General features: G+C 38.8%; 2 protein-coding genes across 2 annotated transcripts; both read left to right on the top strand.

Annotated features, from left to right (window-relative positions):
• Positions 1–166: 166 nt before the first annotated feature.
• LOC107405004 (kunitz type trypsin inhibitor 111) lies at positions 167–730 on the top strand. Its single transcript, XM_016012015.4, has one exon. It carries the CDS (start codon positions 167–169, stop codon positions 728–730), a length of 564 nt encoding a protein of 187 aa, XP_015867501.2.
• Positions 731–3,049: 2,319 nt separating this feature from the next.
• Positions 3,050–4,010, top strand: LOC107409476 (kunitz type trypsin inhibitor 111). Its single transcript, XM_016016913.4, has one exon. The coding sequence runs from the start codon at positions 3,156–3,158 to the stop codon at positions 3,774–3,776; it is 621 nt and encodes a 206-aa protein (XP_015872399.3). The 5' UTR covers positions 3,050–3,155; the 3' UTR covers positions 3,777–4,010.
• Positions 4,011–21,004: the final 16,994 nt, after the last annotated feature.

Here is a 21,004-nt window from a genome sequence, read left to right as displayed (position 1 = left end):
TATACCTTGCATGGAGAGAATATTAACATATATACAGTATCATAAACTAATTTTGAAAAGCTAGCAATTGTTTTCTTAAACCGAACTCTTTTTTTTTTTTTTTTATTTATTCAAAATGATGAAGTTGATGGGAATCAGGCTGAGCTTGATCTGGCTCGTCATCGCCATGGCGATCACGGCCCAGAACGACACTCCTGCTCCGGTGCTCGACATTGCCGGACAGCCTCTCCGACCAGGTGTGGAATACTACATCAACCCTGCCATCACCGACATGGGCGGGGCTTTAACTTTGGTCCAATGGAACGGCTCCTCCTGCCCGAAATACGTCGGTCAGGAAAGGGTTTCGTTGAACAGACTCCCTGTAAAGTTCTCGCTGTTCGATGACAGCCAGAACGTTGTGAGGTTAGGGAAGAACTTCAAGGCGACCTTCTCCGCGGCGACGACTTGTGGAGTTTCGACCATGTGGAATGTCGGAGAGAGAGACGCAGCGACACAGAAGAGATTGATCGAGGCAGGAGATGATGGCAGCTACTTTCTGATTGGCAGAGATAATAGACTTGGAGGAAACAGTAACATTTACAATCTTAGATATTGTCCCGTTGAGGTCTGCCCTCTCTGTAGGTTTGAATGTGGGACTTTTGAAGCTTTGCTGATTGAGAATGGAGTGAAATTGATGAGCTTGGGAGTTGATGGTACTCCTCTTGCTGTTGAGTTTGAGAGGGTTAATTAATTAGTATAAATAATATTATTGTGTTTTCTGTGCTAGTGAAAACGTAATTATAAATAAGAAATAAATTTATATTTACGTCTCCTATGTTTCCTAGCTGTTAGGATATGGGGATTTTTTTTTTTAAATAAAATAAACTCAACTATGAGACAATTGTATACATCTCCTTTTATTGATTTGTAACTATAGATCAATATGTAAAGGAAACAAAATATTATGATACATAGATTACTACGGATAGTTATTATTATTATTATTTTGGAAAAAAGAATGGTGAAATTAATAGAATTTTTCTTTTCCTTTTTCATATTAAAGGTATAAGAATTCAAATTTTGGACCACAGTTGCTTTGCGATTGCTAAAAAACCTCAAAACAAGTATTCAAAACGAATATGTACCAAAGATCAAATATAAAACTTCTTCGTCATGAAAATTCTCATGTTAAGTTATTATTAATATAAAAAACTATAGCTAACAGGAAGTATGTCGAATTATATATATATCTAATATATTATTGAATAATTCACATTCGATCATACGTTATCTATTTACGAATTTGATATATTGGGCAATTTTAATGCTTAATTTAATCGATTTCCTATTTTGATTTAATCTTTTTCCAATGTATTTTTTTATTTAAAAAAAAAAAAGCCTAGCCTATTTTATTTTATTTTTTTTAAGGGAAAAAAAACTATCCTAGTTAACCAATGATGGGATGCTATTTACATACAAAGTTCATAATCGCTGACTATTTTAAGTGAAATTATTAATTATTATTATAAAATTCGATATAGCTATATTTGGAGCTGCGTAACTTATTTTGAAGAAAGCAGTCCGCACCAATTAATTTTTATAACTTAAATACCTTTCCTGATGCAGTAGCAAATTTGAAATTGGGTTATCTGAGAGCTAGAGGGATACAATATTCTCATTGATACATTGTTAACACAGCTTGCAAAACTCAACAATGGTGGAAAATGAACTTGTTTCTCCAAGGAAGAAGACAACTTGGCTTTTATACCAGCCGAATACAGCCAAAACGGATCGTATTGAATAACTGTCTAGGACACGTCACGCGCAGCTTAACAAACTAAATTAACTAATAACTATACATTTAATCAAAAACAAAGGACACGTGTATTAATGAAACGGTGAGCATTGAACTTAAACAATAAAGAGAAGCTAAATTCCCCAAAGCCAGCCACGTCGAGGATCTCCAAGTTAACTTTGGTTTAATTTGGTACGACGACGTTTAGAGCATCTCCCGCATCAGGTCCCAAGCTTAGCTTCGTCATTTCACAATATACGTAATTTATAAAAAAGAAGATAGATCTAAGAATTTTATTATTTATCATATTAATAACAATTTTCAATTTATATAACAAATTTTAATTAAAATATTTAATTTTATTTTTTTAATTAAAATTTTAAATGTAAATTTTCAATGATAATCTATATAGTATACAAGTTTCACTGGTGATGGTTTACCAACAATTCACAAATAGCATTTTTCTTGCTTTAAAGATGGTTAGATAAAAAATTTAAAAAATAAGGCAAGTTAAAATTTTGGAAAAAAGACCACGTGTAGTATTTCAACACTAAAACAGATATGATATTTAAAGCCGACATGTACTAAAAGTATGAAATTGTTAGAAATGAGATCCTTTTCAAATTGCAGAATTAAAAGGAAATTACGAATGCCAATACAAATTTGGGCAGGCTAATTATTAATTGATTTTGATGGTCTTTTAGGTTTCAAATTGACTAATGTTATATTTATATCCAAGTCAAATCTTTAAAATCAAATCAGATAACAAGGTTTTTTATTCTTTTTCCTTGTCAATAATCAGATAACAAGCTTGCAACTATAAATTGCATAAGTTGACAAGCTATTATCAAATTAACTAGTAATAAATAATAATAATAATTATTATTATTCACTTGAAAGAAAATCTTGTGGATAACTCATAAATATAAAATAAGGACTTTATGGGGGTTTGAATGTTTGATTAATTTTATGCATGCAAGGTAGCAGTCATAACTTAATCCATAAGTTGAATAGGGTTTCTTGAGATTTTCTTCTCCGTGCCTCAATTGCCATCCCATATTTCTAGTCATAGCTCATCTTTATTCAAACTACAAATTTGTTAATTACGACCTTCTCACTCACGGGTATATATGCCTCTAGATTGCAAGAAATAATTTCTCCAAATGGATAAGAAACTTGGACTTTTCATTCACCATATCAATCGGCACACGTCTTATATATATATCTCAACAACACGTGCATCACACGTCCTATATATATATATTTTACCCCTCGCATGGCAATGGAAAACATACATACACAAACACACATACAGTCTTAATAAACTAAAAAAGCAAGCAACCTCTTTTATCTTCAAAACATTATCTACTGCTCCTCAAAAATGAAGAAGTTGATGGGATTCAGGCTGAGCTTGATTTGGCTCGTCATGGCCGTCGCGGCCTCCGCTCAAAACTCTCCTGCTCCGGTGCTTGATATTGCTGGACAGCCTCTCCGGCGAGGTGTGGAATACTACATCAAGCCCGCCATCACCGACATCGGCGGTCCATTAACTTTGATATCGCTGAACGGATCATCCTGCCCGAAATACGTGGGTCAAGAAGGGACTTCATCGAGTAGACTCCCCGTAACCTTTGCGCCGTTTGAAGAGAACGAGAACGTGGTGAGGGAGAGGAAGAACTTCAAGGCAACATTCTCTGCGGCCAATACATGTGGTGTCTCAACCACATGGAAGGTTGGAGAGAGAGACGCGGAGACACAGAAGAGATTGATTGAAATCGGAGATGGTGGAAGGTTTGGGAACTACTTTCTGATAGACAGAGATGAAAGGCTGAGAGGAAACAATAACATTTACAATCTTGAATTTTGTCCTTCTGAGCTCTGCCCCACATGTAGGTTTGAATGTGGAAACTTTGAAGCTTTGATGATTGAGAATGGGGCGAGATTGATGAGCTTGGGAATTGATGATACTCCTCTAGCTGTTCAGTTTGAGATGGTTAATTAAATTAGTTATGTATAAATATTGTGTTTTCTGTTTAGTGGAAAACATAATAATAAATTAGAAATAAATCAATCTCTAAATCTCCTTGATTCCTGGTTGTTAGGATAGGGGTATCTTTTTAATAAATATTATGTACATCTCCCTTTGGAGAATTGTAACTACAAATTGATATATATGTAAAAGAGAAAGATATTATGATATTTATATCATATATAAATCTATTTCTTTTACTTGTCATTACAACCCTTCGTAAAGATATGTACTTAGATTATCTAAAGGATCTAAATCTTCTATTTTTTTATTGTCAATATTTCTATTTCATTACTGATATAATATTATTTTATTTAAAACTATTATATTTTAGATATTAAAATTATTTAATAAATAATATATATTAAGATATTATTAGTTAACATATTTATATAACTTATGGATTAATAAAATTTTTAATATAAAATAAATCAATTAAATATTATTATATTATTTAATTAATAAATTTGATAAATATTTTAATAAATCAACATTATTATATTTTAAAACATTAATAAAATAAAATAAAATTAAGTTCAAAAAATAAAACGTTGATCTTTAAAATAAGATATAATTATATTTATCATTTATTGAATACAAACGGAAATAAAAAAATTGTCCTCTATCCCCAATATTCTCTTAACAGTTGAAATAAGATACCTCGTTTAAAATTCTTTTTTATTTATTTTTTAATCATCATTCTCCAAATCATCCATTACAGCAATTTTTACTGCGCCCCACCGTATTAAATGATTTTACCTTTTTTTGGTCCCAACCTTTCCTGCTCCCTCTCTGCTTTTTCTTGGACACCCGATGGTTGAAACAAAAATTTTTTCTTTGTTTTAATAGAATTGAAACAAAATAAGAAAAGGCTTTGCCTTTCAATTTGCTTGTAAAGGACTGAACTTAAAACTGGTGGGTCGAATTTGATAATCAAGGACATTTTAGATGCGATTCAAGCCAAATTTGACAGGACCCTGATCAGGACCGTCGTCGTTCAATTACACCAGCTACATTTCCGAGGGTATTCCAATGATTTGCAAGACCATGAAGGAATCGATGTTGGTGTTTTGATTAAAAATATCGGAATACATTACCATATTCCCATATTCTTCAACAAAGTGGATGAAAAGCTGTTAAAGAACTTGATCAAGGTCGGGTCGGTGGTTCTGATTTACAAAACTCGGCAGAGGCAGTGTTATTATAAAAAGGAATTTCATAATAATAATAAAAAAATAAAAATAAAAATAAAAAAAAGAAGAAAAATGGTTATAAATAAAGGGCAAAATTCTCCAATTTAACATGGTGGGTCCCAGTAAAGTTGCAGTTGGTGATGTGGACAAAGGCAGGATGGAAAGCAAAGATCCTCTGTCCTTGGTTTCTGTCTCATTACCTGTCCTCCTAAAGAATTGCCACCACGTTAATTAAAAACTCTACAGGTTGTTTAATTTCTTTTGCCGTTGGTATCTTCCATTTACCAAATCTGCTTTGTCATAATTCCCACCAAAAAAAAAAAAAAACTCCTTTTTCATTAAAAATTGAGAAAAAAATATTCGGACAAGAAGAACTTGTGTTGAATGAGCACGCCATGGTTTCTCCTCCTACAGACCCTGGTCAAATCTGAAATCTAAAAAATTGGTGGATAATCTTTTTAAAGTCTGATTTGAGTTTGGTCTGAGCCGAGTATCTCATCTATTGATGCCTCAGGATTCGGACTCCAATACCCCTTACAATCTGCACAAGCAAAATCTCAAAAGCACTACTTCTGATCTGCTTGAATCCTCCTTTGTCTTCTAACCCACACTTCCAGCCAGGCTTACCACCAAGCATTCAATTGGCCTAATTATCCATTAATTGTAGCCTTCGAGTTTTCAGTTTTATGATCACTTTGAATTTAGTCTAAAAAAAATATAAAAATAAAAAATGAAGAAATTTTCTCAAAAACCAAAACAGCTTTCTTACGTTACCTGTGCTAGACTTAAAATTTAGCAAACTCAAATATGTGCATATGTAGCACCATTTCCTTTTGATCATTCAGTGAGAGACATTGAAAACGAAGAAGACGGAGAAAACCAACGTTAAAGGGGTAAACAAGCCTAACTTTTACAAAATGATGTGGCAACTGCTCGTTGGAGGGACAAGCAATGGAATAGATGGTTGGGGATAGAAGATTTGATCCAGAAGATAAAGCTAATAGGAAAATGAGATGAAATTTTAAATGATGTGTCATACTTTTAATGTGAGATAGGAATGGGGAAAAGAAAATTGGGACACAAGATCTAGCTCCGAAAATCTACATCCCGATTTGGACAATATAAATTTGTTGTTGTATTTTGCTAATCTGATATGTCTTGCGCCAAAAATAATATATAAACATATGATGCACAATTAGTCTTGTACCTTACTTTTTCAAAATTAGTGATCCAGTTACAGCCATTGTTGGTATTTCCAGCTTTAATTTCATAGGCAGTATTTAATTAGTCGATGTCCTTTCTGATTAAGAAAGAAAATCCCAAAAATTTTTGTTTCAAGATTTATTTAGAGAGCTTTAATTTGCACATAATATGTGTGTCAAGATATGACGTTTGAACAAAATAAATAGACATCTATTCACCCATATATAGATCCCAAACGGCATATCTCAACAACACGTGCATCCCACGTGACCGCACCCAATATAGCATATAGAAGTACCTCTTTGACAATGCATATGGCAAAAGCAAGATTATTAGCATACAAACATAGTCACAATGAAATTATTAAGGTACATATCATGCAAACATAGTGCGAATGAAATTAAAGCTGGAAATACCGACAACGGCCATATAGAATGGATCGCTTACCTTGAAAAGTAAGGTACCAGCCTAATTGTGCATATGTATATATATATATGCTGACATATGTTTATTATATAACACATATATATATATATATATTTATATTGGACAGGACATATGAGATTAGGAAAGTTGTACAATGACAAATTTATATTGCTTAAATAGGGATGTAAATCTTCTATCTCACTTTTTTTTTTTTTTTTTTTTTTGAGGGGGTTCCATAGCTATTCAATTAGTGATAAAATTGCACCTCATTTTAAAAAAATAGCTTTTCTTTTAAATTTTTTGCACTAATTTATTTTATTTCTTTACTATTTTTTTTTTTTTAAATGAATGATGTTATGTTAATGATGGTTAAAGATGAAGACAATAAGAAGGGAACATAATCAAAGTTTGGGATAAAAAGTAAAAGAAAGAGATCATCTATGATATAAATATCATAATATTTTGTTTCTTCTACATATATATTAATTTGTAGTAACAACTCCAAAAGTAGATGCACATAATATTTATTATAAAAAACAAGAAAAAAAAAGATCCCCATATCGTAGCAGCTAGGAAACAAGGAGATCTTTAGAAATGGAAATATTTCTTATTTATAATTAGGAGATCTCAAGAGATCGATTTATTCCTTAGTTATTATGATATACGTTTTCTATTAACACAGAAAACACAGTAATATTTAGACTTAAGCTAATTAAGTAAAACCCTCTCGAACTGAACAGCTACAGGATTATCATCATTTCCCAAGCTCATCAATCTCTCCCTATCCGCAGGGATCAAAGCTTCAAAGTTTCCACATTCAAACTTACATAGGGGGCAGAGCTCAGTGGGACAAAATCGAAGTTTGTAAATATTTTTGTTTCCTCCAAGCCTTTCTATCAGAAACAAGTTCCCAAACCTTCCACCATCTCCGGTTTCAATCAACCTCTTTTGAGTCTGCGGATCTGTCTTTCCGACCTTCCATGTGTTGAACCTTCACACCCTTTGGGCTTAGAGAATGTTGCCTTGAAGTTCTTCCCCACCATCACCACGTTCTCGTTATCTTCCAGCGGCGCAAAGGTCACGGGGAGTCTCTTCGAGGAAGGCTGTCCTTCACCCACATATGGCGGGCAGCGTGCAGATGTTATGTTGTGCTCTACCAAAGGTAAAGAACCACTGAGCGCGTCTAAAAGAGCAGGGTTGATGTAGTATTCCAGGACGCGCCGGAGAGGCTGTCCGGTAGTGTCGAGCACCGGAAAAGGAGGAGGAGGGATGATTTGGGCCGTGGCTGCCATGGCCATGACAAGCCAGATCAAGCTCAGCCTAATTCCCATCAACTTCATCATTTTGAGAAGTAGATAATGTTTGAAGATAGAAGAGTTTGCTTGGTTTTTTAGTTTATAAGACTCCATTGCTATTTATATAGGGAATGGCGTGGGGAAATCACATGTGATGCACGTGTTGTTGAGATATATATACAAGTAGAAAGAAAGAAATCAGAAAAGCCGAAAACTTTCTGAGAAAAACTTCCAGAGAGTTCTTTACGAGTTCTTTTTTTGTAAAACTTACTAACTAACAAGAAACTAATACATCAAGTATTTATATTAGTACTCTAAAACAGAAACAACAAACTTATAACTAAAAATACAAGCACGTGGTGGGTCACATGACATTTAACTAACTGGTGTGATAATCTGGCACCAAGGCTGTGCTAAAGCTATGCTGAGCTGTTACCATTCCACAATACGCCCCCTTTCAAGTTAAAGACACCTTTCATCTTAATGAAAAAAAAAAAAACTGAACTTGACAGTATCCCACAATGCTTCCAGAACTGAACATGACAGTATTCCACAATGCTTCCAGAACTGAACAGTATTCCAATATGCTTCCAGAACTGAACTTGACAGTATTCCACAATGCTTCCAGAACTGAACAGTATTCCACAATGCTTCCAGAACTGAACTTGACAGTATTCCACAATGCTTCCAGAACTGAACAGTATTCCACAATGCTTCCAGAACTGAACTTGACAGTATTCCACAATGCTTCCAGAACTGAACAATATTCCACAATGCTTCCAGAACTGAACTTGACAGTATTCCACAATGCTTCCAGAACTGAACTTGACAGTACTTCACGACAATACTTCCTTTCATCCACTAAAAAAAAAAACTGGCAGCACTCCATAATGCTTTCTTTTCAAGTTGAAGACACCTTTTAATCAACATCAAATGCTATAATAATGCAGATTTCATAACTACAGGAACTTCACTCACTCTTAACTTGTTTCTCAGAAATAAAAAACGTGAAGTACCCAATGATTTAGTAAAAATATCAGCAATCTGCTCCTTTGAAGGCACATAACGAATCTCAAGCTCTTTATCTAAAACCTTGTCTCTAACAAATTGCAAATCAATCTCAATGTGCTTGACTCGGGCATGATGTACAGGATTAGAAGCTAATAGTGCTGCACCAATATTATCACTCCATATTATTGGTTTGTCAAACAAAAACTGCAGTTCTTGACTAAGGTTCCTCAACCAACACAACTCAGCTGTGACATGTGCCAAAGCCCTGTACTCAGCTTCTGTACTGGAACTTGCAACCACATGTTGTGTCAGGACCCGTCCAAAATTCCTTCCCCGGAACCCTAGACAGCCCTGATCCCAGGGAAACCCTACCGAACCCTCCAACGGAAAATCCGGCAGAGCCTCCCCTAAGGGATTTACTTACCACAAATTACCTGCACTGAAAACACACTTCTAACAACATCCCCTTATTCCTCCCACAGTCTACAAATTGTTTCCACAAATTTCAGCACTTCAATATAAAAAAAAAATACAGTAATCCAGTGCAAGATAAATACAACCAGAGTGGAAGAAATAGTACAACTGCAATAAAAGAATAAACGGGTACTGCCGAACTAAAACAGCGAGGAAGATCAAGTCCGCTCCGAATGAACACCGACAACCTGGTACCTAGAGGAACGGAATTTAAGAGTGTGAGATGCTAATCATCTCAGTGAGTGACCCTATCTACTATACAATATAATATCACAGTAATAAGTATATAAATAATAATTAATTGGGAATAATAATTTCTCTCAAAACCCTTACAATTCTCTCAGTTGGAAAAGTTCCCCTTTTAAAATCTTTTCACAAAACCCTTTGTTCGTATTCCTCGAAAACCAAGACATCAAATAAATACCAGAACAGTAACAATTATAATTTTAATTCCAATACAGTTTCTAAACATTTTATTTTTAAAACACAGTTCTAAAAATCATTTGATGCACCCACTATATACCAGTGGCGCCAACAGTACCCAGCGTCCCAAGGTACCGCCAGACAGGAGGTTATAGAGAGAAACCGGCATACGGTCGCGTGGCGTCCCACTGCGCCGCTGCTAACCTGGTGTCCCGGCCAAGGGGGGTGGCCTACCCTCATCCGATGGCAACCACAGGACAACCTCATAATATCAACCGCGCGCTAATCACACCCACCTGCGCTAATCACATCACCTGCGCGCTAATCACACCCACCTGTGCGCTAATCATAACCGTGTGCACACTAACCATATCACATATAAACAGAACACCAGTACGTGCACGGTGCATCCAAAAATCATAAAATCCACATATTTAAATTATATAACAAATTTCACATTTTTCATAAACATAGCGGGTATAGTCCATCCGCTTGAACCCGGAAATTCTCCGTAATTTCTTTATAATCAACACCATAAATTCCATGATTTTCAAATCCACCAATTCAAATATCCACATTTTCTCAATAGCATAAATACTTCTCGAAATATAATAATCAAATCTCATAATATTCCATAGGCATATTTTATAAAAATTGAAATCACCAACATAACCAAATATTTTCCTTGAAATATTTGAAAATCAAATCGTGCCCAATTTAATATTAAAACCACAGCAATTTCAAAATCCTCAAAACCATAAAATAATTTCACATGACATAAATTTATATAATGCACATTTTCTTAAATCCAATAAATTCAAAAATAATTCCACAATAAATCCAATAAATATTTGGCACATAGGTGTCAGGACCCATCCAAATTTCCCCACCGGAACCCTAGACAAGCCCTGATCCCAGGGAAACCCTACCGGACCCTTCTGTGGAAGATCCGGCAGAACCTCCCCTAAGGGATGGACTTACCACAAAATTTCCTGCACTGAAAACACACTTCTATAATTGTCCCCTTATTCCTCCCACAGTACTACGAACTGGTTCCACAAATTTCAGCACTCCAAAATAAAAATACAGTAATCCAATGCAATACAAATACATAAGTGTCCCATACAGTATACAGAGCTTTATGAAGTACTACAAAATACAGAATACAGCAAAAGTGAAAGAAATATTACAACTGCAGTAAAAGAAGAACAAGGTACTGCACGAACAAATACAGCAAGGAAGATCAAGTCCGCTCCGAGTGAACACCGACAACCTGGTACCTAGAGGAACGGAATTTAAGAGTGTGAGATGCTAATCATCTCAGTGAGCGACCCTACTACTCTACACTATAATACCACGGTAATAGGTATATAAATAATAATTATTTGGAAATAATATTTTCTCTCAAAACCCTTACAATTCTCTCAGTTGGAAAGGTTCCCCTTTTTAAAACATTTTCACAAAACCCTTATTCATATTCCCCAAAAACCAAGACATCAAATGAGTATCCGAACAGTAATAAATAAATTTTAATTCCAATACAGCTTTAAAACATTTTATTTTTTTTAAAACACAGTTCTAAAAATCAGTTGATGCACCTACTATATACCAGTGACGCCAACAGTACCCAGCGTCCCAAGGTACCGCCAGATAGGAGGTTATAGAAAGAAACCGGCATACGGTCGCGTGGCGTCCCACTGCGCCGCTGCTAACCTGGTGTCCCGGCCAAAGGGGGGTGGCCACCCTCTCCGATGGCATCCACAGGACACCCTCATAATATCACCTGCGCGCTACTCACACCCACCTGCGCGCTAATCATATCCGTGTGCACAATATCCATATCACATATACCATATCACATAATCAGAACACCAGTACGTGCACGGTGCATCTAAAAATCATAAAATCCACAATTTAAATTATAAAACAAATTTCACATTTTTCATAAGCATAGCGGGCATAATCCATCCGCTTGAACCGGGAAATTCTCCACAATTTCTTTATAATCAATACCATAAATTCCATGATTTTCAAATCCACCAACTCCCAAATCCATCAATTCAAATATCCACATTTTCCCAAGCATAATATTCCATGGGCATATTTTATAAAAATTGAAATCACCAACATAACCCAATATTTTCCTTGAAATATTGGAAAATCAAATCGTGCCCAATTTACCATTAAAACCACACCAATTTCAAAATCCTCAAAACCATAAAATAATTTCACAAGGCATAAGTTTGTAAAATGCGCATTTTCTTAAATCCAATAAATTCATAAATAATCCCACAATAAATCCAATAAATATTGGGCATATAAAAATTAAATTCCAAATATTTAAATCACACATAATATATTTTATTCCAAATATTTAAATCACACATAATATATTCACCAATTAAATTCCCAAAATTAATTTGAAGGTGGGTCACTCACCTTGTGCACGTATCTCAATCAAGATCCTCCGCAGGATCGACTCCGCTACTCGCACGTGCACCTAAAACATCCACAGTACCAAAACCACAAATATTAATATTTTATTCGGGTAATCCCCAAATGGGTACCCGAGGAGCGAACACCAAACGATAACTAAAATTTACAAATTATATACCGAATCGAAGCTCGAGTGATGCTAATCACAGATCCGGTCTTAATTTCCGATGATCGTACCCGACGGGGTCGGAATTTTATCGGGAAGCTTTTCGGGTTTCGGCTCCGCAATTCTCCTAAACCATCACGAATTGGCAGAAATGGAAGTCGTATTTGGGTTCAGGAGGTCGAACACTGCGGACTGGAGCTGGCCGGAATTTCAGGTACTCGCCGGAATAGTATTTTCCGGCGGGCCGCCGCAGTCACCGGCAACCGTCGCCGGCGGCGAGTGCGTGCGGTGGCCGTTGGCTGTGACATTTTGCAGACTTGTAGATCGTGAGGAGAGAAATCCAACGGGACCGACGGTGAGCAAAACGGAGGTCGGACGGCGGAGAAATCACCATTTGAAGATTTCCGACCCCTCGCCGGAAAACGCTCCGATCCCGGCGCGTCGGTGGTCCGATGGCCGTGATTTTTGGTGGGTAGGCCGGACTTGAGGAGAGGATCAAGGCTGTCAGGTGCGTGTGGCCGGAAAATGGCCGGAGCAGTGCCGATTTGCGGTGGCCGGCGGTGGAGGGGGAAAAATCGCCGCCAAACTTCGGACGTCCGATCCGGGCGCGTCCGGCGGCCGTTCGCCGTGAAATTTGGAGGTTTTGCCGGAAATGAGGTGGGCAATCTGGCTGGCCGGTGCATGTACAGTAACTAGGCCGGAAAACGTGAAAATGATCGGCGGCCGGCGGGTCCTCTCTCTCTCTCTTTCTCTCTCCTCTCTCTCTTTCTCTCTCTTCTCTCTCTTTCTCTCTCTTCCCCGAGAGTTTTAACAAATAAAACCCCTGTGTGACACTGTTCATGCCACGTGGACCACTCAGAAGCTGACACGTGGCATTTCACTGTTCACCGACCTAAAAACATTAAAATAATACGGTATCCGGTAAACTTCAAACGTCCATAACTTTTTAACCACATGTCCGATTTAAGCGTGCCGCTAGTCTATGAACTCGTATCGACGAGTACTTTACAACCATACAAGAGTCAACTCAAAATTACATCACAAGAAAAAGTCAACTCCCGGCACCTTCTGGACAGTTTGCACTTCAACTTGTTTTGCCCATAACTTTCAAACCGTAGCTCCGTTTTCGACGTGCTACTAGTCTACGAACTCAGGGCGTCATGCACTTCGCCACGGTACCCTAGTCAACTCGAAATTCCCACCGAGGCAAAAAGTCAACTTTTGACCCCTTCGGTCAACAGTCAACGGTCAACGTGCACGGATTCCGGTGCGATTCGGGACGGGGTGTTACAGCCTTCCCCCCTTACAAAAATTTCATCCTCGAAATTTTCGCACGTCACTGGAACAGATACGGGTACTGCTCACGCATCTGTGCTTCGGGTTCCCACGTTGCTTCCTCGACTAAGTGGTTCCGCCATAAGACCTTAACTAGAGGAATAGTCTTGTTGCGTAGCGTGCGTTCCTCGCGATCCAAAATCTGTACTGGCTGCTCCACATACGAAAGATCTTCCCTTATCTCTATATCCGGACTCTCGAGTACGTGCGAAGGGTCTGCAATATACTTCCGTAGCATCGACACATGAAACACGTTGTGTACTCGAGCTAGCTCTTCCGGTAACGCCAACCTATACGCCACCGGGCCAATCCTCTCCGTAACCTCGTAAGGCCCAATATAACGAGGACCCAACTTACCTCGTCGTCCAAAACGTACTACTCCTTTCCATGGAGATAGTTTTAGGAATACCCAATCTCCTACCTCGAATTCCAAATCCTTTCTACGCACATCGGCGTAACTCTTCTGTCTATCTTGGACAACCTTCAATCGATCCCTAATGATCTTCACCTTGTCCAAGGTCATCCTTAAATACTCAGATCCGACCGCATTATTTGTTGCAAGGAGCCTCTCTTCTCCTACCTCACTCCAACACAAAGGTGTCCGACACTGCCTCCCATATAAAGCTTCATACGGGGACATTCCAGTACTCGCTTGATAACTGTTGTTGTAGACAAACTCTATCAGTGGCAGTTGTTCATCCCAGCTACCGCGAAATTGCATAATGCAAGACCTTAGCATGTCTTCTAATGTCTGGATTGTGCGCTCTGCTTGTCCATCAGATTGCGGGTGAAAAGCGGTGCTGTAGTTAAGTCTTGCTCCTAGTGCATCAGCCAACTTCCGCCATAGTCGTGAAGTAAAGTGCGGATCTCGATCGGAGACGATGGCTAACGGTACTCCATGAAGACTTACAATGCGTTGCACAAACAACTGGGCTAACTTCTCGGGCGAAAAACGTTCTCGTACCGGTAGGAAGTGTGCCGACTTGGTGAGACGATCGATGATTACCTAAATGTCGTCGTACCTTCTAGGTGTGGAAGGAAGCTTGAATACGAAGTCCATGTTGAGTTCTTCCCACTTCCACACGAGAATCGGTAAAGGTTGGAGTAGTCCCGAAGGCTTCTGTCTTTCTGCTTTCACTTGTTGACAAATCAAACACTTTGATACGAAGTCTGCCACTTCTCTCTTCATACCAATCCACCAATAATACTTAACAAGCGTCTGGTACATCTTGGTACTCCCAGGATGCATCGCATACATCGAGCTATGCGCCTCCTCCAAAATCTCCTTCTTGAGTCCTGGGATATCCGGAACGCAAAGTCGTCCTTTATACACGAGGGCTCCATCCCTCCTTATGGAAAATTCCGGATCAAGACCTTCTTGTACCTTGCCCTTAATTGTCCTCAACTTAGGATCTTCCATTTGGGTCTCTACTATACGATCCACCAACACCGGTCGTACCTGGAAGCTAGCCATGAGAACTCCTGAAGGATGCATATGCATTAACACCCCCATCTTCTTCAACTCCACCATGAGAGGTAGTTGGATGACTTGAACGTGAGCAAGAGATCCAGTAGCCTTCCTACTCAAGGCATCTGCCACTACATTCGCCTTACCCGGGTGATAGTCAATCACACAGTCATAATCCTTTAACAACTCCATCCATCGCCTTTGCCTCATATTTAACTCCTTCTGAGTGAAAATATACTTGAGGCTCTTATGGTCGGTATAGATTTGGCACGTGGACCACTCAGAAGCTGACACGTGGCATTTCACTGTTCACCGACCTAAAAACATTAAAATAATACGGTATCCGGTAAACTTCAAACGTCCATAACTTTTTAACCACATGTCCGATTTAAGCGTGCCGCTAGTCTATGAACTCGTATCGACGAGTACTTTACAACCATACAAGAGTCAACTCAAAATTACATCACAAGAAAAAGTCAACTCCCGGCACCTTCTGGACAGTTTGCACTTCAACTTGTTTTGCCCATAACTTTCAAACCGTAGCTCCGTTTTCGACGTGCTACTAGTCTACGAACTCAGGGCGTCATGCACTTTGCCACGGTACCCTAGTCAACATGAAATTTCCACCGAGTCAAAAAGTCAACTTTTGACCCCTTGGTCAACAGTCAACGGTCAACGGTCAACGTGCACGGATTCCGGTGCGATTCGGGACGGGGTGTTACATAGGAATTAAATTCCAAATATTTAATTCACACATAATATATTCATCAATTAAATTTCCCAAATAAATTTGAAGGTGGGTCACTCACCTGGAGCACGCAATTAACCCATGATCCACTACGGGATCAATTCTACGACTCACCGGTGCTCCTAGAACAAAATTCACAGGCAGTCAAATAAATTAATATTTAATCGGGTACATAATACCCGGTACCCGGGGGTCAAAACACAAACGATATCTAGAATTTACGAGTTATATACCGAATCGAAGCTCGAGTGATGTTGATCACAGATTCGGTCTCAATTTCCGATGATCGTACCCGACGGGGTCGGAATTTCGTCGGGTAGCTTTTCGGGTTTCGGCTCCGCAATTCTCCCAAACCGTCGCGAATTGGCGGAAACGGATGCCGGATTCAGGTTCAGGAGGTCGAACACAGCGGACTGGAGCTGGCCGGAATTTCGGGTACTCGCCGGAACAGTAATTTCCGGCGGGCCGCCACGGTCACCGGCAACCGTCGCCGGCGGCGGCGCGTGCAGTGGCCGTTGGCTGTGAAATTTTGCAGACTTGTAGATCGTGAGGAGAGCAATCCAACGGGACCGGCGGTGAGCAAAACGGAGGTCGGACGGCGGAGAAATCACCGTTTGAAGATTTCCGACCCCTCGCCGGAAAACGCTCCGATCCCGGCGCGTCGGTGGTCCGATGGCCGTGATTTTTGGTGTGTAGGCCGGACTTGAGGAGAGGATGATGGGTGTACGGCGCGTGTACTGTAGATCGGCCGGAATAGTGCCGATTCGCGGTGGCCGGCGGTAGAGGGGGAAAAATCGCCGCCAAACTTCGGACGTCCGATCCGGGCGCGTCCGGCGGCCGTTCGCCGTGAAATTTGGAGGTTTTGCCGGAAATGAGGTGGGCAATCTGGATGGCCGGCGCGTGTACAGTAACTAGGCCAGAAAACGTGAAAATGACCGGCGGCCGGTGACTCTCTCTCTTTCTCTCTCCTCTCTCTCTTTCTCTCTCTTCCCCGAGTGTTTTAACAATGCCACGTGGACCAATCAGAAGCTGACACGTGGCATTTCACTGTTCATCGACCCAAAAACATTAAAATAATACGGTATCCGGTAAACTTCAAACGTCCATAACTTTTTAACCGGATGTCCGTTTTGAGTGTGCCGCTAGTCTGTGAACTCGTATCGACGAGCACTTCACATCCACACACGAGTCAAAGCTCAATTCCCCATAAACAAAAAGTCAACTCCGACACCCCCTGGACAGTTTGGACTGCAACTTGTTTCGTCCATAACTTCCAAACCGTAGCTCCGTTTTCGACGTGCTACCAGTCTACGAACTCGTGGCATCGTGCACTTCGCCACGGTATCCTGGTGAACTCGAAATTCCCACCTAGTCAAAAAGTCAACTTTTGACCCCTTTGGTCAACGGTCAACCTTGGTCAACGTGCACGGATTCCGGTGCGATTCGGGACGGGGTGTTACATGTTGCTTTTTAGAGCTCCATGAAATTAAGCTTGCCCCTAGAAAAATACAATAACCACTTGTAGATTTTCTATCATCGGGATTAGTAGCCCAGTCTGAATCTGCAAAAGCATGGAGAACTAACTGGTTTGAAGCTTGTAGTTGAAGACCATATTGAATTGTACCTTTTAGATATCTCAGTAATCTCTTGCAAGCCTCCCAATGATCTGTGGTAGGAGCATGAAGAAACTGACTTAATTTGTTGACTGAAAAGGAGATTTCTGGTCTAGTTATTGTGAGATACTGAAGTGCTCCAACGGTGCTTCTATATAGCTCAGGATTATCAAACATGTCACCATCATATAGGGATAGCTGTTTGCCAGTTAACATAGGAGAAGAAACTTCTTTGGCACCATCCATTTTGGTTTTCTGCAATAGATCTCTAATATATTTACTCTGAGTTAGATGCATAACACCTTCAGATCTATGAACTTCAATTCCAAGAAAGAAGTGTAAATCACCAAGATCCTTAAGAGAAAATTGTTGGTTCAAATCGCCAATAAGCTGATTAACAAAAATAGCATTGTTGCCTGTGATTATGATATCATCAACATACACCAATATCATAGCACAGGTTGTACCAGAATTATACATGAACAAGGATGTATCAGCTTGTGAGTTCTTGAATCATTTGTGAAGCAAAGCTTGTTTGAGTTTATCAAACCAAGCTCGTGGAGCTTGTCTCAAACCATATAAAGCCTTTTGCAGCTTGCAAACATACGCTGGATGTGTTGAAGAAACAAAACCCTCAGGTTGTGACATATACACTGTTTCATTGAGATCCCCATTCAAAAATGCATTATTAAAGTCCAACTGCCGTACCACCCAATTTTTAGAAATAGCTACTGTTAAGATCAACCGAATTGTAGCAGGTTTAATAACTGGACTAAAGGTTTCAAAATAGTCCAACCCTGGTGTTTGTAGAAAACCCTTAGCAACTAATCTAGCTTTACACCTTTGAATAGTACCATCTGCATTATACTTTACTCTAAAAACCCATTTATTGCCAACAATATTCATATCAGAAGGGCAAGGAACTAGTTGCCAAGTGTTATTTTTCATCAAGGCAGAATATTCAAGTTCCATAGCAGATTTCCATTGAGGATCAAGAAGAGCTGCTTTGACTGTTTTTGGGACAACCATTTGACTAAGAGAAGTAGGAGGTAAAGGATGTTTAGTAGTTAAAAGAATTTTTGAAGTATTGGGTTTGAAAATACCATTCTTTGATCTAGTTATCATAGGATGAACTGATTGAGTATTGGGTTTCAACACTGTTCTTGAACTGGACAAAACTGGTTGAGAAACAATAGAAGAAGTATTTAGCCTAATAGGAGATTGAAGACTAGAAGATGAATTTGAAGTATTAGGAACAGAAGTGGAAGTATCAGACTGGGGAGAACAATTATGTGGAGACAAATTAACTGGAGGAACAAGAGCAGAAACATTACGTAAAGGAGAATTATTTGCCAGAGAAGAAATTGATTCAGTAAATGAAGTATTTTGAGGAAAAGAACTTGGTAAATTGTTATTAGGAAGAGAAGAGATATCTGGGGTGGAGTCAGTCAAAGGAGTAGAGGAGACATTTTTATGCAGGACAAACAAAGGTGCATCAGAAGATGAACAAGAAGAGGAAAGTTCATCCTTCTTAGCAGAACCTGAAGAAAAACCAGTCATAAAAGGAAACTCAGTTTCATGAAAAATAGCACTATTTGTAATATAAACCCTTCCCGATGGCTGGAAGCAACGATAACCCTTATGATCAGGGCTATATCCCAAAAAGACACACTTGGTTGTATGAAAATTCAGCTTAACCTTGTTATAAGGTCTCAAATACGGAAAACAAGCACACCCAAAAACTTTAAGAAAAGTGTAATCAGGTTTTTTATGAAACAACATCTCATAGGGAGAAAGTTGATTAAGAACCTGAGTTGGTAGCCGATTGATCAAGAAAGCAGCACAATGAAAGGCTTCCCACCAATAAACCAGCGACATGTGAGCTTGAGCCAAGAGACACAATCCCAATTCAACAAGATGTCTATGCTTCCTTTCCACTTTTCCATTTTGTGTGTGAATATAAGGACAGGGATGCCTAAAGACAATACCAAACTTTGAGAGATAAGGAAGAAAGGATCTGAATTCACCTCCCCAATCAGCTTGAAGAACTTTGATTTTTTTATCAAACTGCCTTTCAACCATAACATGAAAACTTGAAAAAATTGCCAGAGCTTCTGACTTGGTTCTTAAAGGATATATCCAAACATATCTTGAGTAATCATCTAAGAACTGTATGTAATACTTGTATCCTTCCTTGGAACTAACTGAAGCAGGTCCCCATAAATCTGTATAAATGATTTCCAAAGGTGCTGATGCTCTAGAAGTAGAGACAGGAAAATTGATCAAATGATTTTGACCAAGTTCGCAGGCATCACAAAAGAACTCATCTTTATTAAGAAATTTCTTATTACAACTTTTGAGGACTTCCAATGTAACTTTAGTATTTGGATGTCCAAGTCTATTATGAAACAATGCAAACTCTGAAACATTGATTCTACGACAACTGTCACTTTTTACATCTGGTAAACTCTGAGAGGAAGTAGTACATTGAGAAGAAGTAGTACATGCTAAAGGAAAGCAAAACGATTCACCAACAACACCAGAAACACCAGCAGCAGATTTAGTAGCACAATTTGAGAAATAGGGACCCTTGTCACAATCTGAACCAAAATCAGCAGCATAAGAACTGGTGAACACCTTATTTGGATGTAGTCTTTGTCTTCTAAGAACAGGAGCTTGCAATTTGTACAATCCATCTTCCAATACTCCTCTAAGTTGAGTTCTGCGTAAATTGTCCTTGATAAAACAATGGCTATCAGTAAACTCAGCAACTAATCCATTGTCTCTAGTTAATTGAGAAATACTTAACAGGTTTTTTGCTATGCAAGGAACAACCAAAACATTGTTAAGTCTTACTACCATAGAGATGGAAGGTATGAATGAGTTACCAATATGAGTAATATCCACATTCTGCCCATTGCCAACAGTAAGTTTGTTGTTGCCTTGAAACTCAATATGTTCAAGCAAGCTATCACCATCTGCAGCTACATGATTAGTAGCTCCACTGTCTAAAAACCAGGAAGGGCTTGGGTCAACTGTTGCAGACACAACATTAGCACTAGAATGTGGAGAAAGAGACAAATTACTCATATTAGCTGACATTTGAGGCACTGAAGCATGACCAACAACATTTGATCCAATGGAAGCTGAAATTGAAGGCATGAAAGGATAACCAGCAGAATTCATGCCAATTGAAGCAGAAAGAGGTGCACCGAAATGAGGTACACCATTATGAACACAAAAACCAGTAGACTGTTGTGGCACTTGACCAGAGATGTTGTTAGAACTACCAAGTGGTGTTGAGACACCATAAGAAAAAGGATTAGACAAACCAGACATGGAACCATATGACTGCAAATTTGGAGCAACCATCCCAATAGTTGATTCAGGCATAACTGGCGATCTCAGAT

Source organism: Ziziphus jujuba, chromosome 11 (genome assembly GCF_031755915.1).
Source record: "Ziziphus jujuba cultivar Dongzao chromosome 11, ASM3175591v1".
NCBI classification, from domain to species: Eukaryota; Viridiplantae; Streptophyta; class Magnoliopsida; order Rosales; family Rhamnaceae; genus Ziziphus; species Ziziphus jujuba.
This window is presented reverse-complemented; position numbering and strand designations above follow the sequence as displayed.

Bases quoted from the DNA above. Each gene is read 5' to 3' on its own strand.
- LOC107405004 (XM_016012015.4), top strand. From the start codon at position 167: ATGGCGATCACGGCCCAGAACGACACTCCTGCTCCGGTGCTCGACATT.
- LOC107409476 (XM_016016913.4), top strand. From the start codon at position 3,156: ATGAAGAAGTTGATGGGATTCAGGCTGAGCTTGATTTGGCTCGTCATG.